Source organism: Hypanus sabinus, chromosome 6 (genome assembly GCF_030144855.1).
Source record: "Hypanus sabinus isolate sHypSab1 chromosome 6, sHypSab1.hap1, whole genome shotgun sequence".
Classification (NCBI taxonomy): Eukaryota; Metazoa; Chordata; class Chondrichthyes; order Myliobatiformes; family Dasyatidae; genus Hypanus; species Hypanus sabinus.
In genome coordinates, this window is record NC_082711.1 from 149,249,131 (window position 1) to 149,273,266 (window position 24,136).

The following is a 24,136-nucleotide window of genomic DNA, read 5'->3' on the forward strand; positions in this document are numbered from 1 at the left end:
GAAACACGGTTTAGACAACTTAAACGCCAGAGGTGAGAGCTGATTTCACTCGCTCTCTACAATCTTCATTTCACTCTCCAGGGTGCCTGAGCCTTTTGCTGTTCCATCGATTTGTCAACTTAAACACCAGATAGACTGAAGTGACAGGGTGTCGGTCAGGATGAGAGATGATATCACTTCTCCTCCATGATGGTCATCTCGATGGTGCTGAGGCTGTGAAGACTGCCCCGTAAGCTAAGCACCATACCTGCGAATATGTTGAACCAATGAGCCAGGCATTGGGCCTAATCCAGGCTGCTCCGGGTTTGAGACCTGAGGACCCAGTTTTGGTTCAGAATGCTGTTGTTTGCTTCAATTGTTTGCATGATCTGTATTTGTTTCTCTTTAACTTGTCTTTTATTTTTGTTTAATTGGGTTCTTTTGGGTTTCTTGCTTTGTACCTGTGATCAAACGAATCTCAAGGTTGTATAATTTATACATTCTCCGATAACCAATGCACTTGAACTTGAGCAATGTGCAAGTTTACAGAAGGCTCTGATGAGACAGTGCAGAAGATGAATAGTCTTCTAATTCCTGACATGCTTTGATTGTGTCAGCAAAATAAACATTGTTAGATAAACACAATGATTCAATAATGAGAGGACAGATTTAAGATAGCCTGGTGAAGAAACCCAGGCTCAAGGTGATGAGATTTTATTTCCACTGCCTCATTATTGACGGAAAGGAAAGAGAAAAAGATTTGCAAAGCAAACTTCAAAAGGAAGCCATATATGAACTTCAAGGGAGAAAACTGGCAGAGCTGTGAATGAAAGTAAGGCAATGAAACTATTTGGATAGCTCACTCAGAAGATTGACACAGATATGGCATGGATGGGGGTTGTGGGATACTAAATGGCTCCTTTCTGTGCAGTTATTCTTCTACCTTCTGACAAAAGCTAGCAGATATCTAAAAGTGAATGTTGAATGGACATGGTCTAAGAAATGGAGGCCCTGTCAACTTAACATCAAGCCCTCACTTAAACAAATATTTATCAGGTATCCCCGACACCCAGTCGCATTTACTACCTGGCTAACCAGACTGGAGTTGGAATTTGCTGCAAACTGTGAGTCATGCAAACAAACCCCAGCATTCAGTGACATTCAATTCAAGTTTAATTATTATTTAACCGTATATGACTCCTCATGAAAATAGCCAAACCAGACAGCATTAATACGGGGTCAAGGTGCAAAGATACATTACCAACAGTCACACGAGTAACACACACAAGATCACAATCGTGGAATGAGAGACCTGAGGCCCACCTCCCTCCCATGAACCGTTGATATCATCTGATTACTGGACCCTAATGCCCTCTAGGCGAACACGGTGGCTTTAAGGCCCCGTCTTTAAGGCCCCGTCCCGATGCCTGACTCCTGCTAAGCAAATCCGTAGCTTTGAGGCCCAATCCTCACATATATATGCAGAGATACTCTTACACGACAGCGTGGGAGTTTTTGCAGCAGGAGAGTAATGATGTTGGAGGGGTTTGAAATGCTATATCCATCTTTAACAATGTGTATGGCATGCAAGGGTTCCTTAACCCTTGTTGCAAGGGCCAACAAGGCCTTGGGACTCTTGAGGCAAGAATATTTCTGCCCTTCTTGCTTCAGAAGGAAACTAGAAGCAAAATCTCCAAAATGGGTGCCTTTTGGCTAGTCATCACTTCATATCTTGTTGCCATTACAATACTGGACTTCCCCTAAATGCTAAGTCCTCACAGTAGTAGGCCCCTGCCTGGTCTCAACAGGAAGCTCACCCAGAGCTTAAATCAACATTATTAATGTTATTGTGGCTGCTGGGAGATCTTGATTTTTACATTTTGTTTCGACCCTTTCCTACTTGTCAGATGAAGTGAAATTGAATTAATTTTATTTCTTACCTCCTCCACATACATGAGGAGTGAAAACATCTCAGTCTGAATATGCAATGTGCAAATTATAGTGATTTGTAACAAACTGTATGTACAGTAAGATATACAATAGGACAGTCAATATAGCATAGAAATACAATAGTGTCAGCGTGAATTCATCAGTCTGATGGCCTGGTGGAAGAAGCTGCCCCAGAGCCTGTTGGTCCTGGCTTTTATGCTGCGCTACATTTCCCGGATGGTAGAAGCTGGACCAGCTTGTGATTGGGGTGATTCAGGTTCCCAAAAATCCTTCAGGTCATTTTTCTGCATCTGTCACTGTAAATGTCCTGAGTAGTGGGAAGTTCACATCCACGGATGCGCTGGGGTGTCCGCACCACTCTCTGTAGAGTCCTGTGATTGAGGAAAGTACAGTTCCCATACCAGGCAGTGATACAGCCAGTCAGGATGCTCTCAATTGTTCCCCTGTAGAAAGTCCTCAGAATTTGAGATTCATGCTGAACTTCTTCAACTGTCTGAGGTGAAGGAGGCTCTGTTGTGTGTTTTTCACCACACAGCCAGTATGTGCAGACCAAGTGAAGTCCTCAGTGATGTGTATACCAAGGAACTTAAAGCTATTCACCCTCTCGACCCAGATCCACTGATGTCAATAGGGGTGAGCCTGCCTCCATTCTTGCTGTAATCCACAACCAACTCCTTTGTTTTTGCAATATTGAGGGAGAGGTTGTTTTCTTGACACCACTGTGTCAGGGTGATGACTTCTTCTCTGTAGGCTGCCTCGTTATTATGTGAGATAAAGTCAATCAGAGTAGTAGATTCAATTTACACTCAGTTTCATTACATTTTGTTGTAGGAAAGTGAAGTAATTTTAGATGAAGGGCTAACATAATTTGACTACTTATTTCTTTTTGTACTTCCACTTACCTTGCAGTCACCTGTCTGGCTGTTTACAGCTCAATAAGGGCAAATCAAATATTTATTTTATTACCATCTGGGGAAGATCATGCAAGGGTTCATGATAAATTATCATAGAAATCCTGCTCTCCTGATGCATAATGCAGTGTCTCTACTTCCTTGGGAGTTTGCAACGATTCAGCATAACATCTAAAGCTTTGACAAAGTTCCATAGAAATGTGTGGAGAGTATAATGACTAGCTGTGTCACAGCCTGATATGGAAACACCAATGCCCTTGAATGGAAAATCCTACAACAAGTGGTGGGTATGGCCCAATCACAGGTAAAGCCCTCCCACCATTGAGCGCGTCTACACAGAACGTCGTACAGGAAAGCAACACCCATCGCCAAGGACCCCACCAGTCAGCTCATGCTCTTTTCTCAATGCCACCATCAGGAAGCAGGTACAAAAGCCTCAGGACTCACATCACTGCGTTCAGGAACAGTTATTACCCCTCAACCATCAGGCTCTTGAACCAAAGGAGATAACTTCACTGAACTTCATTTGCCCCACTATTGAAACATTCCCACAACCTATGGACTCACCTTCAAGGACACTTCGTCTGACGTTCTCAATATTTATTGTTTATTTATTTATTATTATTCTTTCTTTTTGTATTTGCACAGTTTGTTGTCTTTTAAACACTGGTTAAATGCTAAAGGAGGTCTGGTCTTTCATTAAATCTACTATGGGTTTATTATGTATGCCCAAACGAAAATGAAACTCAGGGTTGTATATGGTGACGTACATATTTGTTGATAATAAATGTACTTTGAAGTTTGGTCTTGCAACTGTTCCACACATGACTGCAAGAAACAGCACAGTTGCAGACACAGCTTAGCACATCACAGGAACCAACCTCCTCTCTTTGAACACTGTCTGGGTTCAGTACTTGCTGTCTCAGTAATGCAGCCAGCATAATCAAAAAACCCCACCCACCCCCAACATCCTTTCTTCTCCCCTCCTCCACTGGGCAGAATATATAAAAGCCTGAAAGCAAGTATCAGAAAGCACAAGGACAGGTTCTATCCCGCTGTTATCAGAATCTTAAGACTATAAGACCATAAGAAATAGGAGCAGAATTAAGCCATTTGGCCCATCGAGTCTGCTCCACCATTTCATCATGGCTGACCCATTTTTCCAATCAGGCCCAATCTCCTGCCTTTCTCCTGTATCCTTTCATACCCTGACCAATCAGGATCTATCAAGCTTTGCCTTAAATGTGCATAAAGACTTGGGCCCACAGGCTCCTGTGGCAGCAAATTCCACCAATTCGCCTCTCTCTGATGAAAGAAATTCATCCTCATCTCTGTTCTAAAAGGACACCCCTCTATTTTGAGGCTGTGTCCTCTGGTCTTAGACTCACCCAACATAGGAAGGAAACATCCTCTCCACATCCACTTTGTCAAGGCCTTTCAAGGCCTAATGTCAATCAAAGGAGCATTGTATGCAGCCGCCATCTTGACTAGAAGTATATATCCTGTGCATTCCAAATTGCTTCCAGAAAAATCCAGCCATTGCTGCTCTGCTATCATCCCTGCCAGTGTTCTTTTCCAATGAATTCTGGCCACTTCCTCTCTCATGCCTCTGTAATTCCCTTTACTCCACTCTAATACTGATACATCTGACTTTAGCTTTTCCTTCTCAATTTTCAGGCTGAATTCAATCATATTATGATCAATTCTCTCTAAAGGTTCTTGTACCTTAAGGTCTCGAATCAATTCCAGTTCATTGCACAACACCCAATCCAGAACAGCTGATCCTCTAGTAGGCTCAATCATAAGCTGCTCTAAAAAGCCATCTCATAGGCATTCTAGAAAACCCCCTCTTGGAATACCCAATCAACCCAATTTTCCCAATCTACCTGCAAATTGAAATCCCCTGTGACTATTGTAACATTACCATTTTGGCATGCATTTTCTATCTCCTGTTGTAACTTGTAGACCACTTCTTTACTACAGTTTGGCGATCTGTATACAACTCCTATCAAGGTCCTGTTACCCTTGCAATTCCCTACCTCTATCCATAACAATTCAACACCTTCCGACCCTATATAACCTCTTTCTAATGATTTAATTTCATTTTTACCAACAGAGCTACGCCACCCCTCTGCCTTATGCCTATCCTTTCAATACAATGTATATCCTTGGACATTAAGCTCCCAGCTATAATTCTCTTTCAGCCATGATTCAGTGATGCCTACAACATCACACATGCTAATCTGTAACTGCGCTACAAATTCATCGACCTTATTCCATATACTGCGCACATTCAAGTACAACGCCTTTAGTCCTATGTTCACCTTTTTCCAAGCAGTTGACTGCAATTTTACCATATCATCAGCCTCTCTTTGCTAGGAGTCTCACTACACATAGCTTCTTTTCATAAACCAACTAATGATCTCATCTTCAGCACTATCACTCCGGTTCCCATGCCCCTGCCAAATGTGTTTAAACCCACCCGATCAACTCAAGCCAACCTGCCCGCAAGGATATTGGACCCCTTCGGGCTGAGTTGTAACCCGTCCCTTTTGTACAGGTCATAGTTTCCCCAGAAGAGATCCCAATGATCCACACCTCTGAACCCCTTCTCCCTGCACCAGTTCCTCAGCCATACATTCACCTGACAAATCATCCTATTCTTACCCTCACTGGCACGTGGCATAGCCAGCAATCCAGAGATTATTATCCTGGAGGTCATGCTTCTCAGCTTTCTACCTAGCTCCTTAAAATCTCTCTTCAGGACCTCCTCACCTTGCCTACCTATGGTATTGGTGCCAATATGTACCAAGACTTCTGGCTGCTCACCCTCACCCTTAAGTATGGTGTGGACCTTTTGTGCGATAATGTAGTCTCTTGGTCTCACAATCTACCTCACTTTGTACTTTATTGTTGACCTACTATTCACATACTGGGGCCTCCTGCATATCGGGGAGACCCAATGCAAATTGGGAGACCGCTTTGCCGAGCACCTACACTCCATCCACCAGAAGAAGCGGGATCTCCCATTGGCCACCCATTTTAATTCCACATCCCATTCCCATTCAGATATGACAGTCCATGGCCTCCTCCACTGTCGCGATGAGGCCACACTCAGGTTGGATGAGCAACACCTTATATTCCGTTTTGGTAGCCTCCAACCTGATGGCATGAACATCGATGTCTCAAACTTCCAATAAAGTGCCAACCCCTCCCCCCTTTCACCATTCTCCATTCCCATTTCCCTTTCTCACCTTATCTCTTTGCCTGCCCATCACTTCCCTCTGGTGCTCCTCCCCACTCCCTTTTTCCATGATCATACCCTCTCCTATCAGATCCCCCCATCTCCAGCCCTGTACCTCTTCCACCAATCAAATTCTATACTTCACCCCTCCCGGTTACATTTATCACTGTGTATTCCTTCCTTTCCTCCCCCAGCTTCCTTAGTCTGACTCCTCATCTTTTTTTCCAGTCCTGATGAAGGGTCTCGGCTCAAAACATCGCCTGTACTCTTTTCCATAAATGCTGCCTTGCCTGCTGAGTTCCTCCAGCATTTTGTGTGTGTTTCTTTGCATATTCGGTAGCTTTTCACATTATCCTGTATTGTTAATATTTTACTCTTTTTCGAGCATGATTACATCTGTATGTACAGTGTGCAAGGCAAGCTTTACACAGTCTCTTGATGCATGTGACAATAATAAACCAATATCAATACAAATGAGCATTTAGAGAAAATAGAACAAGGTAAGATTTTTGCTTAGCTCTTAACCCAGGCAACCTGCTCTTATCCTATACCTACACAGTATTGTCAGGGTCAATTTTGACCTGGTCCAAGGATCCCCTTGTAACAAGTGTCTATACCAGATTCTGAACTACAGATCTATTTAGAATGTATAAATAGCCTATCTGACATTAATAAATGGGTGATTAATCCTTAATTAGTGTTTCAGGGATCTAAAATCCACTTTAATAGATATGCGTCAAATTTGACCCGGAGCAGCCTCAATGTACAAAAATTTGTAGCACCTGTACAAAAGTATAAAATGTTTAAACATTTTCATTTTTGCGTATCTTAGGTCACTTTAGGAAAAATCATCAAATTTCAGCTAAAAAAATGGCATTTAGGGTGTTTTTACTGCTGTCAAATGTCAAAATGGGTCAAATGTCACCCAAACAGTATGTCAGGGTTAAGCCAACAAACAAATGGAAAATATGAGGTAGTTACTGGAACACTGTAAATGCACAGTGCCAACACCTTCTGCAAGCACTCTGAGCAGCCACAAGAATTCAGACTAATGTCTTCAGGGGATTTGATGAACACAAGAAAATGGGAGCATGTGTTGGCCAACTGGCTCTTTACGTCTTCCCTGCTGTGAATAAAATGATCATGGCTGATCATTGCTGAGCTCACCTGTTCTTCAATGCTGGTTCTCCTCAGCGCTCAAAGTTGTGATCTATCAAAAGTTTAACTACTTCCATCATAATCGGTGCCGTTATACCAGTGTCCCATTTTAAGATGAGATGCAGCTCCCATTTGTTTACCATCTCTGCAAAGTACTAGTGCATTGCATTTGATGTGCTGGAGGCCAAATAAAATCTGTGGGGGTGTGGAGGAAAGGAATTGTCAACATTTTGGGTTGAAACCCAGCATTAGATCTGAGTGGAGAGAGGAGAGAGCCAGTATAAAGAGGAAGGGGAAGCCCAAGGTGATTGGTGGTTTGAGGAAGTGTGAAAGTTGAGCTAGGTAGGGGAGGTGGAGGGGAAAGGGTGGAGTTGTAAGAGAGAGGCAAGTGGATGATATATGCATAAACTTCAGCAATCCCTTTCCTCCACCAGATCCAATCTTCCTCCAGCAGATTGTGTGTTGCTCCTGATTCCAGTGCCTGCAGCTTACTGTGCCTCATTTATGTGAGTTGAGAAATAATTGAGATCAGGAAAGGAAAAAGTAGAAGTAGCCAAATGATATCCACTATAACAACTTTGGGCAGATCTTTAATTTAAATAAGTCTAAGAAGCTGGAATTGTTCAGGGACCAGATCATAGAGAATAAGTGAAAACTGTATTACTAATCATGGAATGGCCAAGAAGAAGAATGAGGACCATACATAATATGTTGTCAACCTGCACGTAACATGCTCAGTGTATGGATGAGCACTTCTCTGGCTAACCTCCCGGCATACACACGACTTCCTTAATCTATGCTACCACTTAGCTTATCCACTGTGGTTTGTGGGATTTTGCAGTGCCCAGTTAGTAACTACATACTGGTACACTCCAAAAGTGATGCTACTTCTGAGTAATTCACTAACTGTGAACTGCTCTCAGAGTCCTGAGGGTAGAGTAGATTTTTCAGTGGAACATCAACATTTTTAATCATTAGGCGGCAAGCCACCTGGACAGAGGGTATAGAGTAAAATCATCAATTGAAGCAAATCTTCAAACTCCATTCTAAGTGCAAGTTTCTTTATATCCTGTCCAAAGTAATGAATGTAAGTTCTAATCTACATGGTTGAAGTTTTGCTATACTGACACCACTGTTAAAATACAACAACAAACGGTTTAATTAGCTTCTTGTTAGGGATGCTCTGGGTATACAAAATGGCACTGTACAGTTACAAGGAGACACTTGTAACTTGGCAACCAGCATTAACACAATGGAAAACAAGATCAATAATAAATAAGCCTGGCCTCTTTTCAATGCAGTGAGATGTGGGTTTTATAAAATAATGTTAATAAAACTGAAATCTTTGGAGTTTAATTAACATTACCTTTAAGGATTATTGTAGCTAATTTCTATTGACACACGACTTCCTAACTTTGGAAACCGTATGTTTACGAAATTGAAAGGCTCTGACTTTCCAATCCATCAGACAGATCAACTATTCTTAGTCTGGAACTTCCCTCAGTTCACTAGTTTCCTTCATGCTCAAAGTCTCTAGATAATTTACAGTACCCATTGAAATGCTGGAAATGCCTATTTTATCCAAGCACATTTGTGAAATCTGGTACTCATGTACTGTATCTGCATACGTTGGGTAACCTTCCTGGGCAATAACAGTGTAGGCATTGCTATGAAGCTCCTTCAAAGTTCAGAAACACTTTAATTGAAGAATTGCTCCTGAAGATTTTATCCTCTCTGAGTCTTGGGGGAAAAGTGAATAGACAATAAATTGGACAAGGTTGTAGTCAATGAGCTATCAATAGCAATATTATAGGTCACCATAGAACAGGACAGCACATGAACAGGCCCTTTGGCCCACATTGTTGTGCAGTACTAATTAGTAATTAAATGACTAATTAAGCTAATCCCTTCTGCCTACACCATTTCCATTTCACTCCATTCTCTACACAATAATGTGTCTAGCTGCTTAAATGCTCCTGTTGTATTGGCCTTCACTACAACTCCTGGTAGTACATTCCAGGCACCCAGCACTCTCTGTGTAAAAACCTTGCCCCACATATCTCCTTCAAAGTGATTCTTTTCCCTCCCCTCACCTTAAGTACGTGTTCGACATTTAGACTAGTATTAGAGATTTTGACCCTAGAAAAATGATACTATTGTATCATTGTCTATTGTATCTCCTGATCCTTTAAACTTCTAACAGTCCTCCCCTCAATCTCCACCATTCCAGAGAAAACAACATGTTTGGCCATCTTCCACTTATAGCATTATGCCCTCTAATCTAGACATCTTACTGGTAGACCTGTTCTACACTACTCCAAAGCCCCCAAATCCTTCCTGTAATACGACAACAAGAATTGAATGCAATACTACAGGTGTAACCTAACCAGAGTTTTATAAACTTTCAACATAACTTCCCAGTTCTTTCACTGAACACCTTGACTAATAAAGACAAGCATACCATACCAACACACACAAAATGCTGGAGGAACTCAGCTGGTCAGGCAGCATCTATGGAAATGAATAAACAGTCAATGTTTTGGGTCGTGACTTTTCTTCAGGACTTCTTTACCACCTTATCTACATGTACAGCCATTTTCAGGAAGCTATGCACTTGGACATCATGATCCTTCTGCTATCACTCTTATTAAACATTTTTTACTCTTTCCTTTTCAATATAACTTCATTACTCTTATTTAACATTATGCCTCATGTTATTGAACACCTTCTGAAAATGTGCATAGTAAAATTCAATGAATCTTCTTTATTTATACAGTCCATAACTCAAGAGCTCGTATTGAGCTTGTCAGATGTAATTTAGGCATTAAAAATCCATGTTGATTGCCCCTAATTCATCCATATCTTCTAAATGTATATTAATTTGTGCTGCATTATATTCTCTGGAAATCGATTATTTTGCTTCATACTTTATTTCTTTCATCCAATTTGAACAGAAGTGCTACTCTAGTTCATGAAGCACAAATGACTCCTTCATCCTTGTCATGCAAGTATCCTAATCCTAGTCTTCATCTGAGCATCAAAGGCCAGTTCAGATGCATGGGGTCTCCTTCCAATAAGCCCCCACAGCAGATTTCCTGAGCCTGTTTCCAGAGGGAAGCCCACCGGTGCTGAGTGTATCTCCCCAAGGCACATCTTTCTAACTTATTTTGCTCATTCCTTGCTGTGCTAGTTCCTGCTACAGTGTTGACAGTACTAGGTACAATGAAACACTATGAGTCTGCCTCTTCCCTGCTCCCCCCCCCCCTTCTTCCCTCATGCTCCCCCGGCTCCTGAAATGCTGGACGATGATATTCTGAGGAGGGGAAAACAGGGGGAGTCTCTCCCAAAAGAAGTAGGGGGAAACGGAAATAATAGGGCTGAGAAGGAAAATAAGTCAGCCAAGATCAATTGCCAGAGCGCAATTAAAGGGGTAACAAATGGCTTAATTCTGCTCCTATGTCTTATGGAACCCTTCAAAGAGAGAACAGGAGTGCTTGAGAGCTGTTCCAAAAACACTGACAGACAGACATATCTACAGTTGATTAAAGCAAAACCAGTGGTATAACCACAATGGAAGTGGCCATACCTGGCAAATTTCTTAACACAGTCGGCCCTCCGTATCCGTGAGTTCCGCATGCGCGAATTCAACCAACCGTGAATCGAGAAAACCCGGAAGTGCTCTTCCAGCACTTGTTGTTCGAGCGTTGTTCGCCTCATGACTCGTTCATTCGCTACTTTGTTCCTGTGAATTATGTGGTCAAAGCAATTCCTCAAAGGCTAAGAGGGAGAGTAAAGTGCTATCTCTCACCGAGAAAGTAGAAATATTAGAGCTTTTGAAAAGTGGCATGTTGCAGTCCGAAGTGGGCCCTGTGGTCGGTAAGAACAAATTGAGCACTCACACAATGAAGCAGAAAAAGCTGAAATTCATGGAAGTGTTAGTGCTGCCCCTACAATGGCAAAAATGGTCTCTCTGGTTCATGATAAAGTGCTTGCGAAGACTGAGAAAGCATTAGGTGTGTGGGTAGAGGACATGTCACAGAAGCATATCCCTGTCGATGCCAAATTATGTGTGAAAAAGCTCTTAGTCTCTATGAGCACTACTGTGATGGGGTTGATGAGAGTAAGAGAAAAGAGTTTAAGACTAGTAAGAGATGACTGGCTGGATATCTAAAGCGCTACAGCCTCAAGAATGTAAAGATCACGGGAGAATCGGATTCGGCTAATGCTGAGGCGAGAGCGGAGTTCCCAGAGGAGCTGCAATTCTGCAATTCTGAAGTCTCGATGTTCAAAGCTTTAAGATGCTCAGCCCTCAACCTCCACAGTTCCTGACTTTAGTATTATTGAGCCTCCTCCAAAGTGTCCTTATTCCCTAAACAAGTCAGTGTAACAACTACTGTATAGGTATCACAACTTTTACTCGTTTGATCATTGTTCGTTCATGTCGCGTTCATTCGCTGCTTGTGTTGTGAGTGAGAGGAACATGTAGTTTTTTTTCTTGTTAATATTCCCTAAACATTACAGTATAACAACAATTTACATAGTATTTACATTGTGTTAGGTATTATAAGTAATCTAGAGATGATTTAAAGTATACGGGAGGTACGTAGGTTATATGTAAATACTACGCCATTTTATATAAGGGACTTGAGCATCCATGTTTTTTGGTATTTGTGGGAGGTCCCGGAATCAATCCCTCACGGATAACAAGAGCCGACTGTACCTTGCTCCTGAGGTGACCTGGGTCTCTGATCCATTAGCTCATAACATGTTTAAGGTCTCCTCCAGCCAGTTCAGACACTAAGCTTATTAAGGATACTCCCCTGTGCAGGTGACATCCATCATCTTCCTCAATGCTTCAGCCTAAATAAATCCACTGGGATTCATTTGCACAGAGAAAATTTTAAACTAAAACTGTACTCCACAAGGAAATACCACTAAAAGAATGGGTCAGAGGGGAATGAACTGTGCACAAATGCATTGCCATTCTCTGTAACTACATATAATGCTATCTTATCTCAGTACTACACTAAAGTTAGTGTAAGTCTTCTGATTGGTATAGTGCCAAATAGTTGTGGGTGGGGTACAACGCTTCTCTGATGTTTGGCTGGTCTCATTGGTAGTGATGGAACATTAACATGAGAATCTATATAACTGCCACCCCTCAAGAATACAGTAGAAGAAATCATCGATGGACAACAAGAAGCCCAGTCCGTTGGTGAACATTGTCTTCTGTATTGAGACTCCTCAAAGTTTCAGGTACAAGCATTCATTTTAAATGGCTCTCATTGTCCAGTTTAGCCTTGTTTTTTAGTCATTTCAGAGGTAAAATTAAATTTTATTACAGGATGATGGGTGCTATAGCTACATGCCTAGAGATCTCTTTGCTTGGGCTCAAAACTGAATTAAATTCTACAAATGGTGAGTTGCCACCATTGAATGATATTATACTTTATTTCAATCGCATACTGCAAACACTACATGTGTTATGCTTCTTAATAATATTTAGGCCCTTAGTGTTTTCCCCTCTTTATCATCATATCATATTTTTCAGCTCAGTGCATTAGGATGTGTATCCTTCCCTTTCAATAGATTAGTTACTGGTTGGTTCTATAAATGATAGATCATCTGCAGCCACAAACAATTCCCAATGATCAATGACAATGTTTCTCATCTTAAAATGATTTAACATTTGTCGGAAAGGACACTGACTTAAATAAAACTAACAAGACAACTGACCTGATTGGCAATGTAGGGTCTGCTCTATCCCACCATTCTTTGAGAGGATTAATGTACATGCACCAGAGCTCCCAGCTGTAACCATGGGCACTATTCTCATAGCGTTGCACTTCAAGAGTTTTGTGCTTGATGTTGTCGATGGAAGGAAGAATTATTCGCTTTCTGTCTTCTTTAATTCTTGCCAGGATTGGTTCGACCCTAAAAAGAAAACAAAAGTTAGATTTAAACAAGGCCCTTATAAACTAGTTACTCTCCAGAATTGGAGCCCAAGGGATCAATATGATACAGAGAGCTATTGAGATGCTGTCATGGAAATATAATTAATCCAGTGAGAGTAAGTTCACAAAATCATGGTATCACAAAATTTGTTAGTTATGTCTTTCAAATATTAATAAAATATTAAATATACAACACTCCTCCCTGCTTAGCTATAAACTCCAACTCAATATAGAATGCTTCTCAACTCATATCCATATATACAGTATTGAACTGAATTGAATTGAATTTCGGTTTATTGTTATTTAAAAACCACAACTGCAATGTAGTTAAGAAATGAAACAACGTTCCTCCAGAATGATATCACAAAAACACACGACAAAACAGACTACACCAGAAAATCCACATAACGTTTGGCACTCCCCAAATCCAGAGTCCGGAGAGGCTGCTACATATTAATATCGCGCTACCATCTTAGCATGTTTCCCGGAAAGGAGCTCCAAACCCACCAGACGAAAACAAGACCAAGTCAGGAGACCAACTCTACCACCCAACAAACCAAAAGGTAAAGCTACAAGACATACACAAAACCACATAGTTACAACAGTGCAAACAATACCATAATTGAAAAAGTTAATTGATAAAAAACAGACCATGGGCACAGTAAAAATAGTCCAAAGACGTTAAAAGACTATATAACCATATAACAATTACAGCACAGAAATAGGCCATCTCGGCCCTTCTAGCACGTGCCAAATGCTTACTCTCACCTTATCCCACTGGCCCACACTCAGTCCATAACCCTCCATTCCTTTCCTGTCCATATACCTATCCAATTTTACTTTAAATGACAATACCAAACCTGCCTCTACCACTTCTACTGGAAGCTCGTTCCACACAGCTACCACTCTCTGAGTAAAGAAATTCCACCTTGTGTTACCCTTAAACTTTTGCCCCCTAACTCTCAACTCATGTCCTCTTGTTTGAATCTCCCCTACTCTCAATGGAAAAAGCCTATCCACATCAACTCTATCTATCCCCCTCATAGTTTAAAATACCTCTATCAAGTCCCCCCTCAACCTCTACGCTCCAAAGAATAAAGACCTAGCCTGTAACTTGCTGAAACCCAGGTAACATTCTAGTAAATCTTCTCTGTACTCTCTCTATTTTGTTGATATCTTTCCTATAATTCAGTGACCAGAACTGTACACAATACTCCAAATTCGTCCTTACCAATGCCTTGTACAATTTTAGCATTACATCCCAACTTGTATACTCAATGCTCAGTGCTAAAGGCCAGCATACCAAAAGCTTTCTTCACCACCCTATCCACTTGAGATTCCACCTGCAGGGAACTATGCAGCATTATTCCTAGATCACTCTGTTCTACTGCATTCTTCAATGCCCTACCATTTACCATATATGTCCTATCTGGATTATTCCTACCAAAATTTAGCACCTCACACTTATCAGCAATTAACTCCATCTGCCATCGTTCAGCCCACTCTTCTAACTGGTCTAAATCTCTCTGCAAGCATTGAAAACCTACTTCATTATTCACAACACCACCTACCTTAGTATCATCTGCATATTTACTAATCCAATTTACCACCCCATCATCCAGATCATTAAGGTAAATGACAAACAACATTGGACCCAGTACAGATCCCTGAGGCACACACCACTGGTCACCGGCCTCCAACCTGACAAACAGTTATCCACCACTGCTTTCTGGCATCTCCCATCCAGCCACTGTTGAATCCATTTTACTACTTCAATATTAATACCTAACGACTGAACCTTCCTAACTAACCTTCCGTGCGGAACCTTGTCAAAGGCCTTACTGTAGTTCATATAGACAGCATCCACTGCTTTACCCTCACCAACTTTCCTCGTAACCTCTTCAAAAAATTCAATAAGATTTGTCAAACATGACCTTCCACGTACAAATCCATGCTGACTGTTCCTAATCAGATGCTGTCTATCCAGATAATTATATATACCATCTCTAACAATACTTTCCATAAGTTCAAAAGAAACCGCCACACAGTTTCCACAAGTCCTCAGGGTCCTAATAGACTCGTCATCCCACACAGGCGGCAGAAGGGAATATCCCCGCTATGGACTTCCTCCGGGCCACTGGACTATAGTATACTATATACAGTAATACAACTGTGATATTGACATCCACAACATAGTAAATTTTAAATTATCCCATTTAGACCTAAAGATTAAATCGCTGTGCAGGCTTTCTTACTCCTTTGGGATAGTGTCTCTTCTGACAAGAGGGATCACTCTGTTTGGCAGGTGAGACTTGTGGCTGTGAAACAATCTCAGGTTCTGGGTCCTCCTCCATAGTAGTTGTAGGAGTTGACTTTGGGGCTGCAAGAAATGGTTCTGACAGCTTTGGATACCTTTCTTCTGGACATGTTGGCAAGCCGAACAATGAATGGCAAGCTTCACTGGATGATATGGATCATAATTTCCATTGCCTTTGACAGAGTGCCACACATGAGGCTGCTTACCAAGTTAAGAGCCCATGATATTACAGGAAAGTTACTAACATGGTTAGAGCATTGACTGATAGATATGAGGCAGTAAGTGGGAATAAAAGGATCCTGTTCCGGTTGGCTGCCAGTGACTAATGGTGTTCCGCAGGAGTCGGTGTTGGGACCACTTCTTTTTACGGTGTGTATAAATGACTTAGATGATGGAATAGGTGGCTTTGTTGCCAAGTTTGCAGATGATATAAAGATGATGGAGGGCAGGTAGTGATGCAGAAACAGGTAGGATGCAGAAGGAGTTAGACAGAATAGGAGAGTGAACAGGAAAGTGGCAAATGAAATACAATGTTGGAAAATGCATGGGCATGCACTTTAGTAGTAGAAATAAATGTGCGGACTATTTTCTAAACAGGGAGAAAATCCAGGAATCTGAGTTGCAGAGGGACTTGGGAGTCCTTGTACAGAGCACCCTGAAGGTTAACTTGCAGATAGAGTCAGTGGTGAGGAAGGTAAGTGCCATGTTAGCATTCATTTCAAGAGGTCTAGAATACAAGAGCAAGGATGTGATGCCGAGGCTTTATAAGGCACTGGTGAGGCCTCACCTTGAGTATTATGGACATTTTCGAGCCCCTCATCTTAAAAAAGATGTACTGGCTTTGGAGTGGGTCCAGAGGAGGTTCACAAGGATGGTTCCAGGAATGAAAGGGTTATCATACGAGGAACCTTTGATGGCTCTGGGTCTGTATTCACTGGAATTCAGAAGGATGAGGGGGAATCTCATTGAAACCTTTCAAATATTGAAAGGCCTAGACAGAGTTGATGCGGTAAGGATGTTTCCCATGGTGGGCGAGTCTAGGACAAGAGGGCACAGCCTCGGGATAGGAGAGTGACCTTTCAAACCAGAGATGTGGAGAAATTTCTTCAGCCACAGGGTGGTGAATTTGTTGCCACGTGCAGCTGTGGAGGCCAGGTCATTGGGTGCATTTAAGACGGAGATTGATAGGTTTTTGGTTAGACATGACATCAAAGGTTACCGGGAGAAGGCCAGGAACTGGCATTGAGGAAGAGATAGAAAAAAGGATGAGCGATGATTAAATGGCGGAGCAAACTTGATGGGCCTAATTCTGCTCCTACGTCTAATGGTCTTACAGTCTTATAATGTGTGAGTGCAGTGCCTGACATAATGAATACCTTTACCTTTTGAATGCCAGCTCTCTCTGCTATGTTTCTTGCCATTTCTTTCCAAGCTATAATAATGAGATCAAGGGGTGGAGCACAATAGCCAAGTTTGGCAGGAACCTTTTATGGTAATCGACTGAAAAGGACTACAATTGTGATGTGTCATTTGGCCTCAGGGCATCTGGCATTAATTGAATTTTCTCAGCAGAGTTATGTAATTCTTGTGAAGTGTTTCCCTCCAGAAAAGTTTGCAAAGATATTCTCTATCCTAGTCAAAAGTTATTGATCTACTTTCTGCACTGGGTTGATGGTGACCTTAAAATCACCACAGATTCTGACAGACCCATTCAACCTTGCGAAGAACTTCTTCAGCCTTTGTGCCATCTAGCTCACTGGCTACTTTATCTCAGATGGTATAAGGAATTGGGTGGGTTTTGCAAAACTTGTCTGTAGTGTTTTCATTTAACACTATTTTACCCTTGATATATTTGAGTTTTCTAAGACCGTCCATGAACAGTCCTGCGGCATCATCCCATTTCTTTTTAAATTTTCTTCCAGTTGACTCTATTATGGGGATGTGACATGTAAATGGTGGGTGGATCTCCAACTAAGTTGTAGTTGTCTCAGCAAACCTTGTCCCCACAATGGTGGTCCTCCTGCTTTTACCACTTGCAAGCCTAATGTGGCTTGTTGGTTGTTGTATTTCACTGTTACAAATGCCATTCCCACAGGAGTTAACTTTTTTCCATCACAAGTTCCTAGTTGGATCCCTGCAAGCTTCAGTTCAATATCTTGAAGTGCCATTCAAACTCTTTTTATGGAATGACTGAAGCAGCCAAGCCAATGTGTCCAATTCCATTTTAATTAATTTGATGTTCATTTCTCGTGTAAGCCATATTGCTTCTCTATTGTTAGTCTTCACAATGTAAATCTCAAGGCTACCCAGGCCTGTGTCACTTTCATCACGATCAGAATTTTCATCAATAGCAGACAGATGTTCTCTTTTTGAAACTGCAACTCTACTTTTTATCTTTTTCTCTTCCTGAGCAGTCCATTTATTTTTGCCTGCCTAACATGCTCTTTATATGTGTCCTACTTTGTTGCATTTTCTGCAAGTTTCATCTTTAAACCTGCATTGGCCTGATGTATGTGAGCCCCTGCCACAGGGGTAACATAATTTGTTCAACCATGCAGGTTTCTGTTTAGACATTGTTCATATTCATTTTCATTCCTGACTACAATTTAATTGCATCTCTATCTGCTGTTTCCATTGATACAGCTCTTTCACTGCTCTTTTAAATGTAAATTATGCATCCATTGGAGCCATTTTTTGAATGTTTTCTTGTAAGATTCAACAAACTAGATATCTAAGCGCATCATTAAATCTATCACTGAACTGACAATGCTCAGACAACTTTTTCAATTCAGCCACGTACACTTAAATGGACTCCCCTCCCTTTTGATTCCACTTATAAAATCTGGGGTTCTGCAATAAAAAGTAGATTTATTTCTAAATGTTCCTGCATCACTTTAATATTAGTAAAGCTCATTTTGACCAGTTTTGTTGGAGCAGTCTAACTTCTAAGCAAATTGTATGCCTCTAAATCAAAATTGGCACTTGCTTCTCATTGGCTATTTTATCTGCATCAAAACCCTGCTCAATTTGTTCTGCATACATTTCCAGTTATCTTTGTGTGCACTCTATCTTTAAGATGTAGTAAGCTATTTCTGCTCTTTTTTATTTATGATTATTATCACTTGGTACTCACTATTATCAACCCACGAATTTGTCCTCCTGTTTTTTTTTAAACTTGATCTTCTTGGCGCACTTTTTTTTTAAACTCAAGCATCTCACTGCACTTCAACAGGTTACCTTGGGTTTGTTTCAACCTTACTCATCACCACTGTTGAATTTTGTCACTCAAAACCATGAAAAACTGATTGTAAGGAAAAAACAGAGCCAGGAACTTGAGTCTAATTTTAATTTTTACTTTAAGCAAGGCACACACACAAATGACGTGGCGGCATGATGATGTATGTCATTGAAATACTTTTCCTATAACCCACAATGCATTATGTATACAACTTGGGTAATGGAACAGTTCACAGAAACGGAATTGCATCATAACCTGAACATGATATGTCCCAAGATTATCTGATTAACAGAAGAAGGGAGAAGGGCCATTGCTTATGTGTTACTTATTCAACATGCTCAGCATCAGGTATTTCTCTGAAAGCTTGCGGGTGTGGGGTATAAGTTTGGATGTTCAAATTCAAGTCGAAGTTCCAATAATGGTAGTGCTACAGCCCGGTGAACCTTCAGTCCCATTCAACAGACCCTTATTTAAGTGCCACTGTTAAGCTTGTAGGATTCCACTGTAGGAAGTCAGTGTTAGAGCTAGCTGGCAAGTCAGAGACAGATGGGGAAAGCTTTGTCGAGAGAAGGAGGTAATCTGGATGGGCCCTAAATGGGGCAGAGTTTTCTTCTGAGAAGTCATAAAGGAACAAGCTTCAAAATTAAAATTAAAAATTTGCCTGCCTTCCCCGAATCTTCATATTAGCAGAACACACATCATAGATGACTTTTCTAACTGTAGGTTAATGGCCCTGGCATCTCTCAGTGAATGGCAGATTCAGGGGGTCCTGATGGAAATATGAGAGAATAAAATGGGACAAATGCAGAATTACTATTTGATGGTTGGTGTAAACTTAGCGTGCCGAAGCACTTGTCCCCTGTTGTGTGTCTTCATGTTACTGATGACATATGCACTGAGGCATGGGACTGCAGATACTCGAAACTTGAGCAAAAAAAGGTAAACTGCTGGAGGAACTCAGCCAGACTCCCAGTAGATGATTCCATTAAGGACCAGGCTGGATGAGACTGCCTATCACCTCCCTCTGGTGCCCCTCCTCCTTCCCTTTCTCCAGTGGTCCACTCTCCTCTCCTACCTGATTTCATCATCTTCAGCTCTTTACCCTTTCTACCTATCAGCTCCCAGCTTCTCATTTCATCCCCCTTCCCCAAACCACCTACCTTCCCGCCTCACCTGACTTCACCTATCACCTTCTAGCTTGTACTCCTTCCCCTCCTGCTACCTTCTTATTCTGGCCTCTTCCCCTTTCCTTTGCAGCTTTGAGGCAAGATCTCAGCCCAAACTATCAATTCTTTATTCCTTTCTGTAGATGCTGCCAGACTTGCTGAATCTCTCCAGCATTTTGTATGTGTTGCTCCGGATGAAACTATATGGTCCAAGTGCAACAACCGTAGGTCTTGTAGTAGTGGAGGATCCACCATCATATTGACACTGATTAAGATTCTAGCTTAATATGTCAATATAGATATAGTTAAAATATGCTTTGTTATGCCAATATATACATTGTCCAGTTGTGGCTTTATGGTGAGAAATCTCAGATACTGGCACATGGAACTTTAAAAAAAAAACTGTGATCCCAGTGATTCACATGTACTATTGAAGTATACAAGTTAAACTGCACAAAAATAGCCTATTCCTACAAGGATTCTCCTCATATATTATCTTATGCGACTCAATTTTGCAGCATTTTATTTTTTTTTCTTTCAGTTCCCTCACAAAATTATCTATATTATTTACCTCAACCATATTCTGTGGATGTACAAATGTAAGTTTCCCACCATTGAAGTAAAGAAGTTTATTTATTTGTTTATGTTTGTTTATTTTTTGTTGAGGTACAGCACAGAATAAGCACTTGCAGCCCTTCGAGTCATACTACCCCACAACCACCAATTTACCCCTAGCCTAATCATGGGACAATTTACAAAGACCAATTAACTGGTACATGTTTGGACTGTGGGAGGAAATGAGAACAGCCAGAAGAAACACATGTGGTTGTGGGGAGAATGTACAAACTTCTTGCAGGCAGCAGCAAGAATTGTCTTTTGGTGTATTACTATCCATCTTGTATTGAAGGTCCCTTGTATTGAATTCTCTGAGAAGAAGCATTCTCTCCTCATTATGGATCTGAAGAAAATACTTGTATAATTTTTCCAATCCTTGCAATTGCCCACTTCTGTTGCAATGTTTTAAATCTTTTTTAGTTATTTTTTATGCCTCCATGTCTTTCTTATAGCATTGCCTGCCATTAGACAAAGCATTTGTTAACACAGTTTTACCATAAATCCAACACAGCTTCATTAATTCTTTATTTTATACTCCTAGAAGTGGTTTATGAGCACCTTATTTATTTTGCTGACTTGTGATAATGCTTTTAATAGTCAGTAATATCCCTTGAGTCCTCTGCACATTAGCCCATTTGTTCCTTATTTTTCAAAGTGGAAAACGGTCATTTCTCTTTTACCTATTGAAGCACCTCACTTTATTTTTGGAAACATTAAACTTCATTTACCACTGCAGTGCCCAATCTGCTCATTTTCTTATGTTTCAAGGTGATCTCTTGATTTCAGTTGTCAGAATAGGATTCCCAGAGCTCCATACTTAATCCAGTCATGAGTTTCTTCTATAATCAGCTGACTGGCTTATCACTGGAGACTGTTCACTTTATGATATCTTATTAAGTTGGTACTACATATTAAAAGTGCAAAATTGCTGTTGAAGATTTTGAAAATTGCCATGCAAGCAAAGCCTTCCTAATTCTTAAAAAATATTCTGGACGCTTTATACAAGCATGTTTCAGTCACCTACCACTTTCTGTGTAATAAAACTACCATGCGAATCTTCTTAAAATTTCCCCTTCTTACCTTGACCTTATGCCCTCTAGTACCTGACAATTCTATCCTGTGAAAATTCTATCTAAACTGTCCATGCCTGGTGTAATTTTAGAAACCTTTATCAGATTACCCTTCAGCCTTCAATGCTCTAGTTTAAAAAAATCCAAGTTTGACCAACTTCTCCTTAGAATTAAAATTCTCTAATCCAGGTTAGATGTTGGTATAAACTCTTCTGCACCCTTTCCAAAGTATCCTTTGGAATCCTTCCTATAAGGGATAACCAGAACTCCAAATGTGGCCTGACTAAAGTTTTATACAACTGAAATGTGACTTTCTTACTTTTATACTCCGGACTCTAGCAGATACAACTTTTGCCAACTATTGACTTGTATTGCCACTTTCTAAGGAACTATGGACTTGCACCCCAAGATCTCTGTGTGCATCAATGTCCCCAAATCCTGTCACTTACTTTTTAACACTTTTAACTCATTTACTTTCAGAAGTACTTGACCTCCAGTACAGTACATCACATTTGTCTGTATTAAACTCCATACACTATTCTCCTGCCCATGTTTCCAAATGGTCTACATTCTCCCGAATCCTTTGACGACCCTTCTCACTTATCACAATTCCACTAATTGTCCCACCTACACTTCAGAATAGAAATCGGAATCAGGTTTAATATCACTGACATAGGTTATGAAATTTGTAATTTTGCAACTGTAATACAGTGCAAGATATAAAAACATAAGTTACAATAATTAATAAATGGCACAAAAAGAGTAAAACAGACATAGTGTTAATGTGTTCATGGACGATTCAGAAATCTGATGGCGAAGAAATAGGAACTATTCTTAAAAACATTGAGTATGGGTCTTCAGGCTCCTGTAGCTCCTCCATGTTGGTAGAAGCACAAAGCGTGCATGTCCTGGATAGTGATGATCTTTAATAATGGATGCCACCTTCTTGAGCCACTGCCTGTTGAAGATGTCTTGATGTCAGAGAAGTTTGTGCCTGTGAAGGAACTGGGTGAATCTACGACCCTCCACAGGCTCTAGTGATCCTATGCATTGGAGGCTCCACACCAAAGTGTGATGCAACCAGTCAGAATGCTCACCACTATACACCGATAGAAATTTGTTGGGAGTCTTTGGAGACGTGTTAAATCTCCCCAAAATTGTAATGGAGTTTCTTCATGAGTATTAATGTGTTGAGCCCATGATAGATCCTCCAAGATGTTGGCATCCAGGAACTTGAAACTGCTCATCTTTTCTACCATTGACCCCTTGATGAGCACTGGTGTGTGTTCTCCAGAGTTCTTCCTGAAGTCCATGATCAGTTCTGGGGTATTGCTGACGATTAGTGTGAAGTTGTTGTTCTACCAGAAACAGTGATGTTATCAGGAGATTTATAAAGATGCTTAGTAAACACAAAGTATACTGCAGATGCTGTGGTCAAATCAACACATTGTAATGGTCCTGGTTGGCGAGGGCCTGTTGCACAGGATCCGAGTCCGCTGGTTCATAGCTGGCCAGATTGTTCTGTGACAGGGACGTGACAGGAAAATGAACCCAAATGCAGGACTCCAAAGCGGAGGCAGGATCAGGAGGCAAAATCTCCATAGCAAGTGTAGAATCGAGACCAGTCTGAGACAGGACCTGGGAGACTTGGTTTACAGAGAAATACAGGGTTGAAGACTTAGAGCAAGGTTCCTCTCTCTCTGAGAGTCGATCAACAATCAGGCAGGGGCTGACTGGAGCTGTCGGAGTCTTATCCTCTGGTGGCTAATGGAAACCAGATGCTGGTGGTTGAGAGGAATTGGGAAAGATTGGGAATCAAGTGTGGGGATTAAGGACCAATTAGCGAGGAAAGGGAAAAGGTGGGAAATGCTGGCCAGGACCATGACACACATACAAACAAGCTGGATGAACTCAGCAGGTTGGGCAGCATCCATTGAAATTTCCTCTGATTGGTTTTCCACGCTCCCCCCATCTTCTTTATGGGGCTCCTGCCCCCTCCTTCTTCAGTCTTGACGAAGGGTCTTGGCCCGAAATGTTGACTGCTCATTTCAACAGATGCTGCCTGACCTGCTGAGTTCATCCAGCTTGTTTGTATGTGTTATAAAGACGCTTGATCTGTGCCTGGTCACACAATCATCGGTTTAAAAAGAGTAGAGAAAGGGCTGTGGGCATATCCCTGAGGTGTGCTTATGTTGATTGTCAGTGAGGTGGAGATGCTATTTCTGATCTGCACTGGCTATAGTCTCCCAATAAGAAAGTTGAGGATCCAGTTGCAGAGGGAGGTACACAAGGCACAGTTTCTGAAGCTTAGTGAGGGGCTGATGGTGTTGGATGCCAAGTTGTAATCAATAAACAACAGCCCAATAAATGTTTTGCTGTTGTCTGTGTGTTCCAACGCCAGTGGAGAGCCAATGAGATTGGGTCCACTGTAGACCCGTTGCAGCAGTAGGTCCAGATCCAAATTTCATCCAATCACTTACTTATCATTTATCCGAAGCTTTCACCCAAACCATTTATAAATATCACAAACAATC

General features: G+C 41.2%; 1 protein-coding gene across 2 annotated transcripts in view; it reads right to left on the reverse strand.

Annotated features, from left to right (window-relative positions):
• galnt17 (polypeptide N-acetylgalactosaminyltransferase 17) overlaps nt 1-24,136 on the reverse strand; it is a 457,606-nt gene that overhangs the window by 280,728 nt on the left and 152,742 nt on the right. For both annotated transcript variants that reach the window (XM_059971405.1, XM_059971406.1), the window contains one exon: nt 12,979-13,176. In XM_059971405.1, coding sequence (XP_059827388.1) covers nt 12,979-13,176 — 198 coding nt within the window. The remainder of the gene's footprint in view (nt 1-12,978; nt 13,177-24,136) is intronic.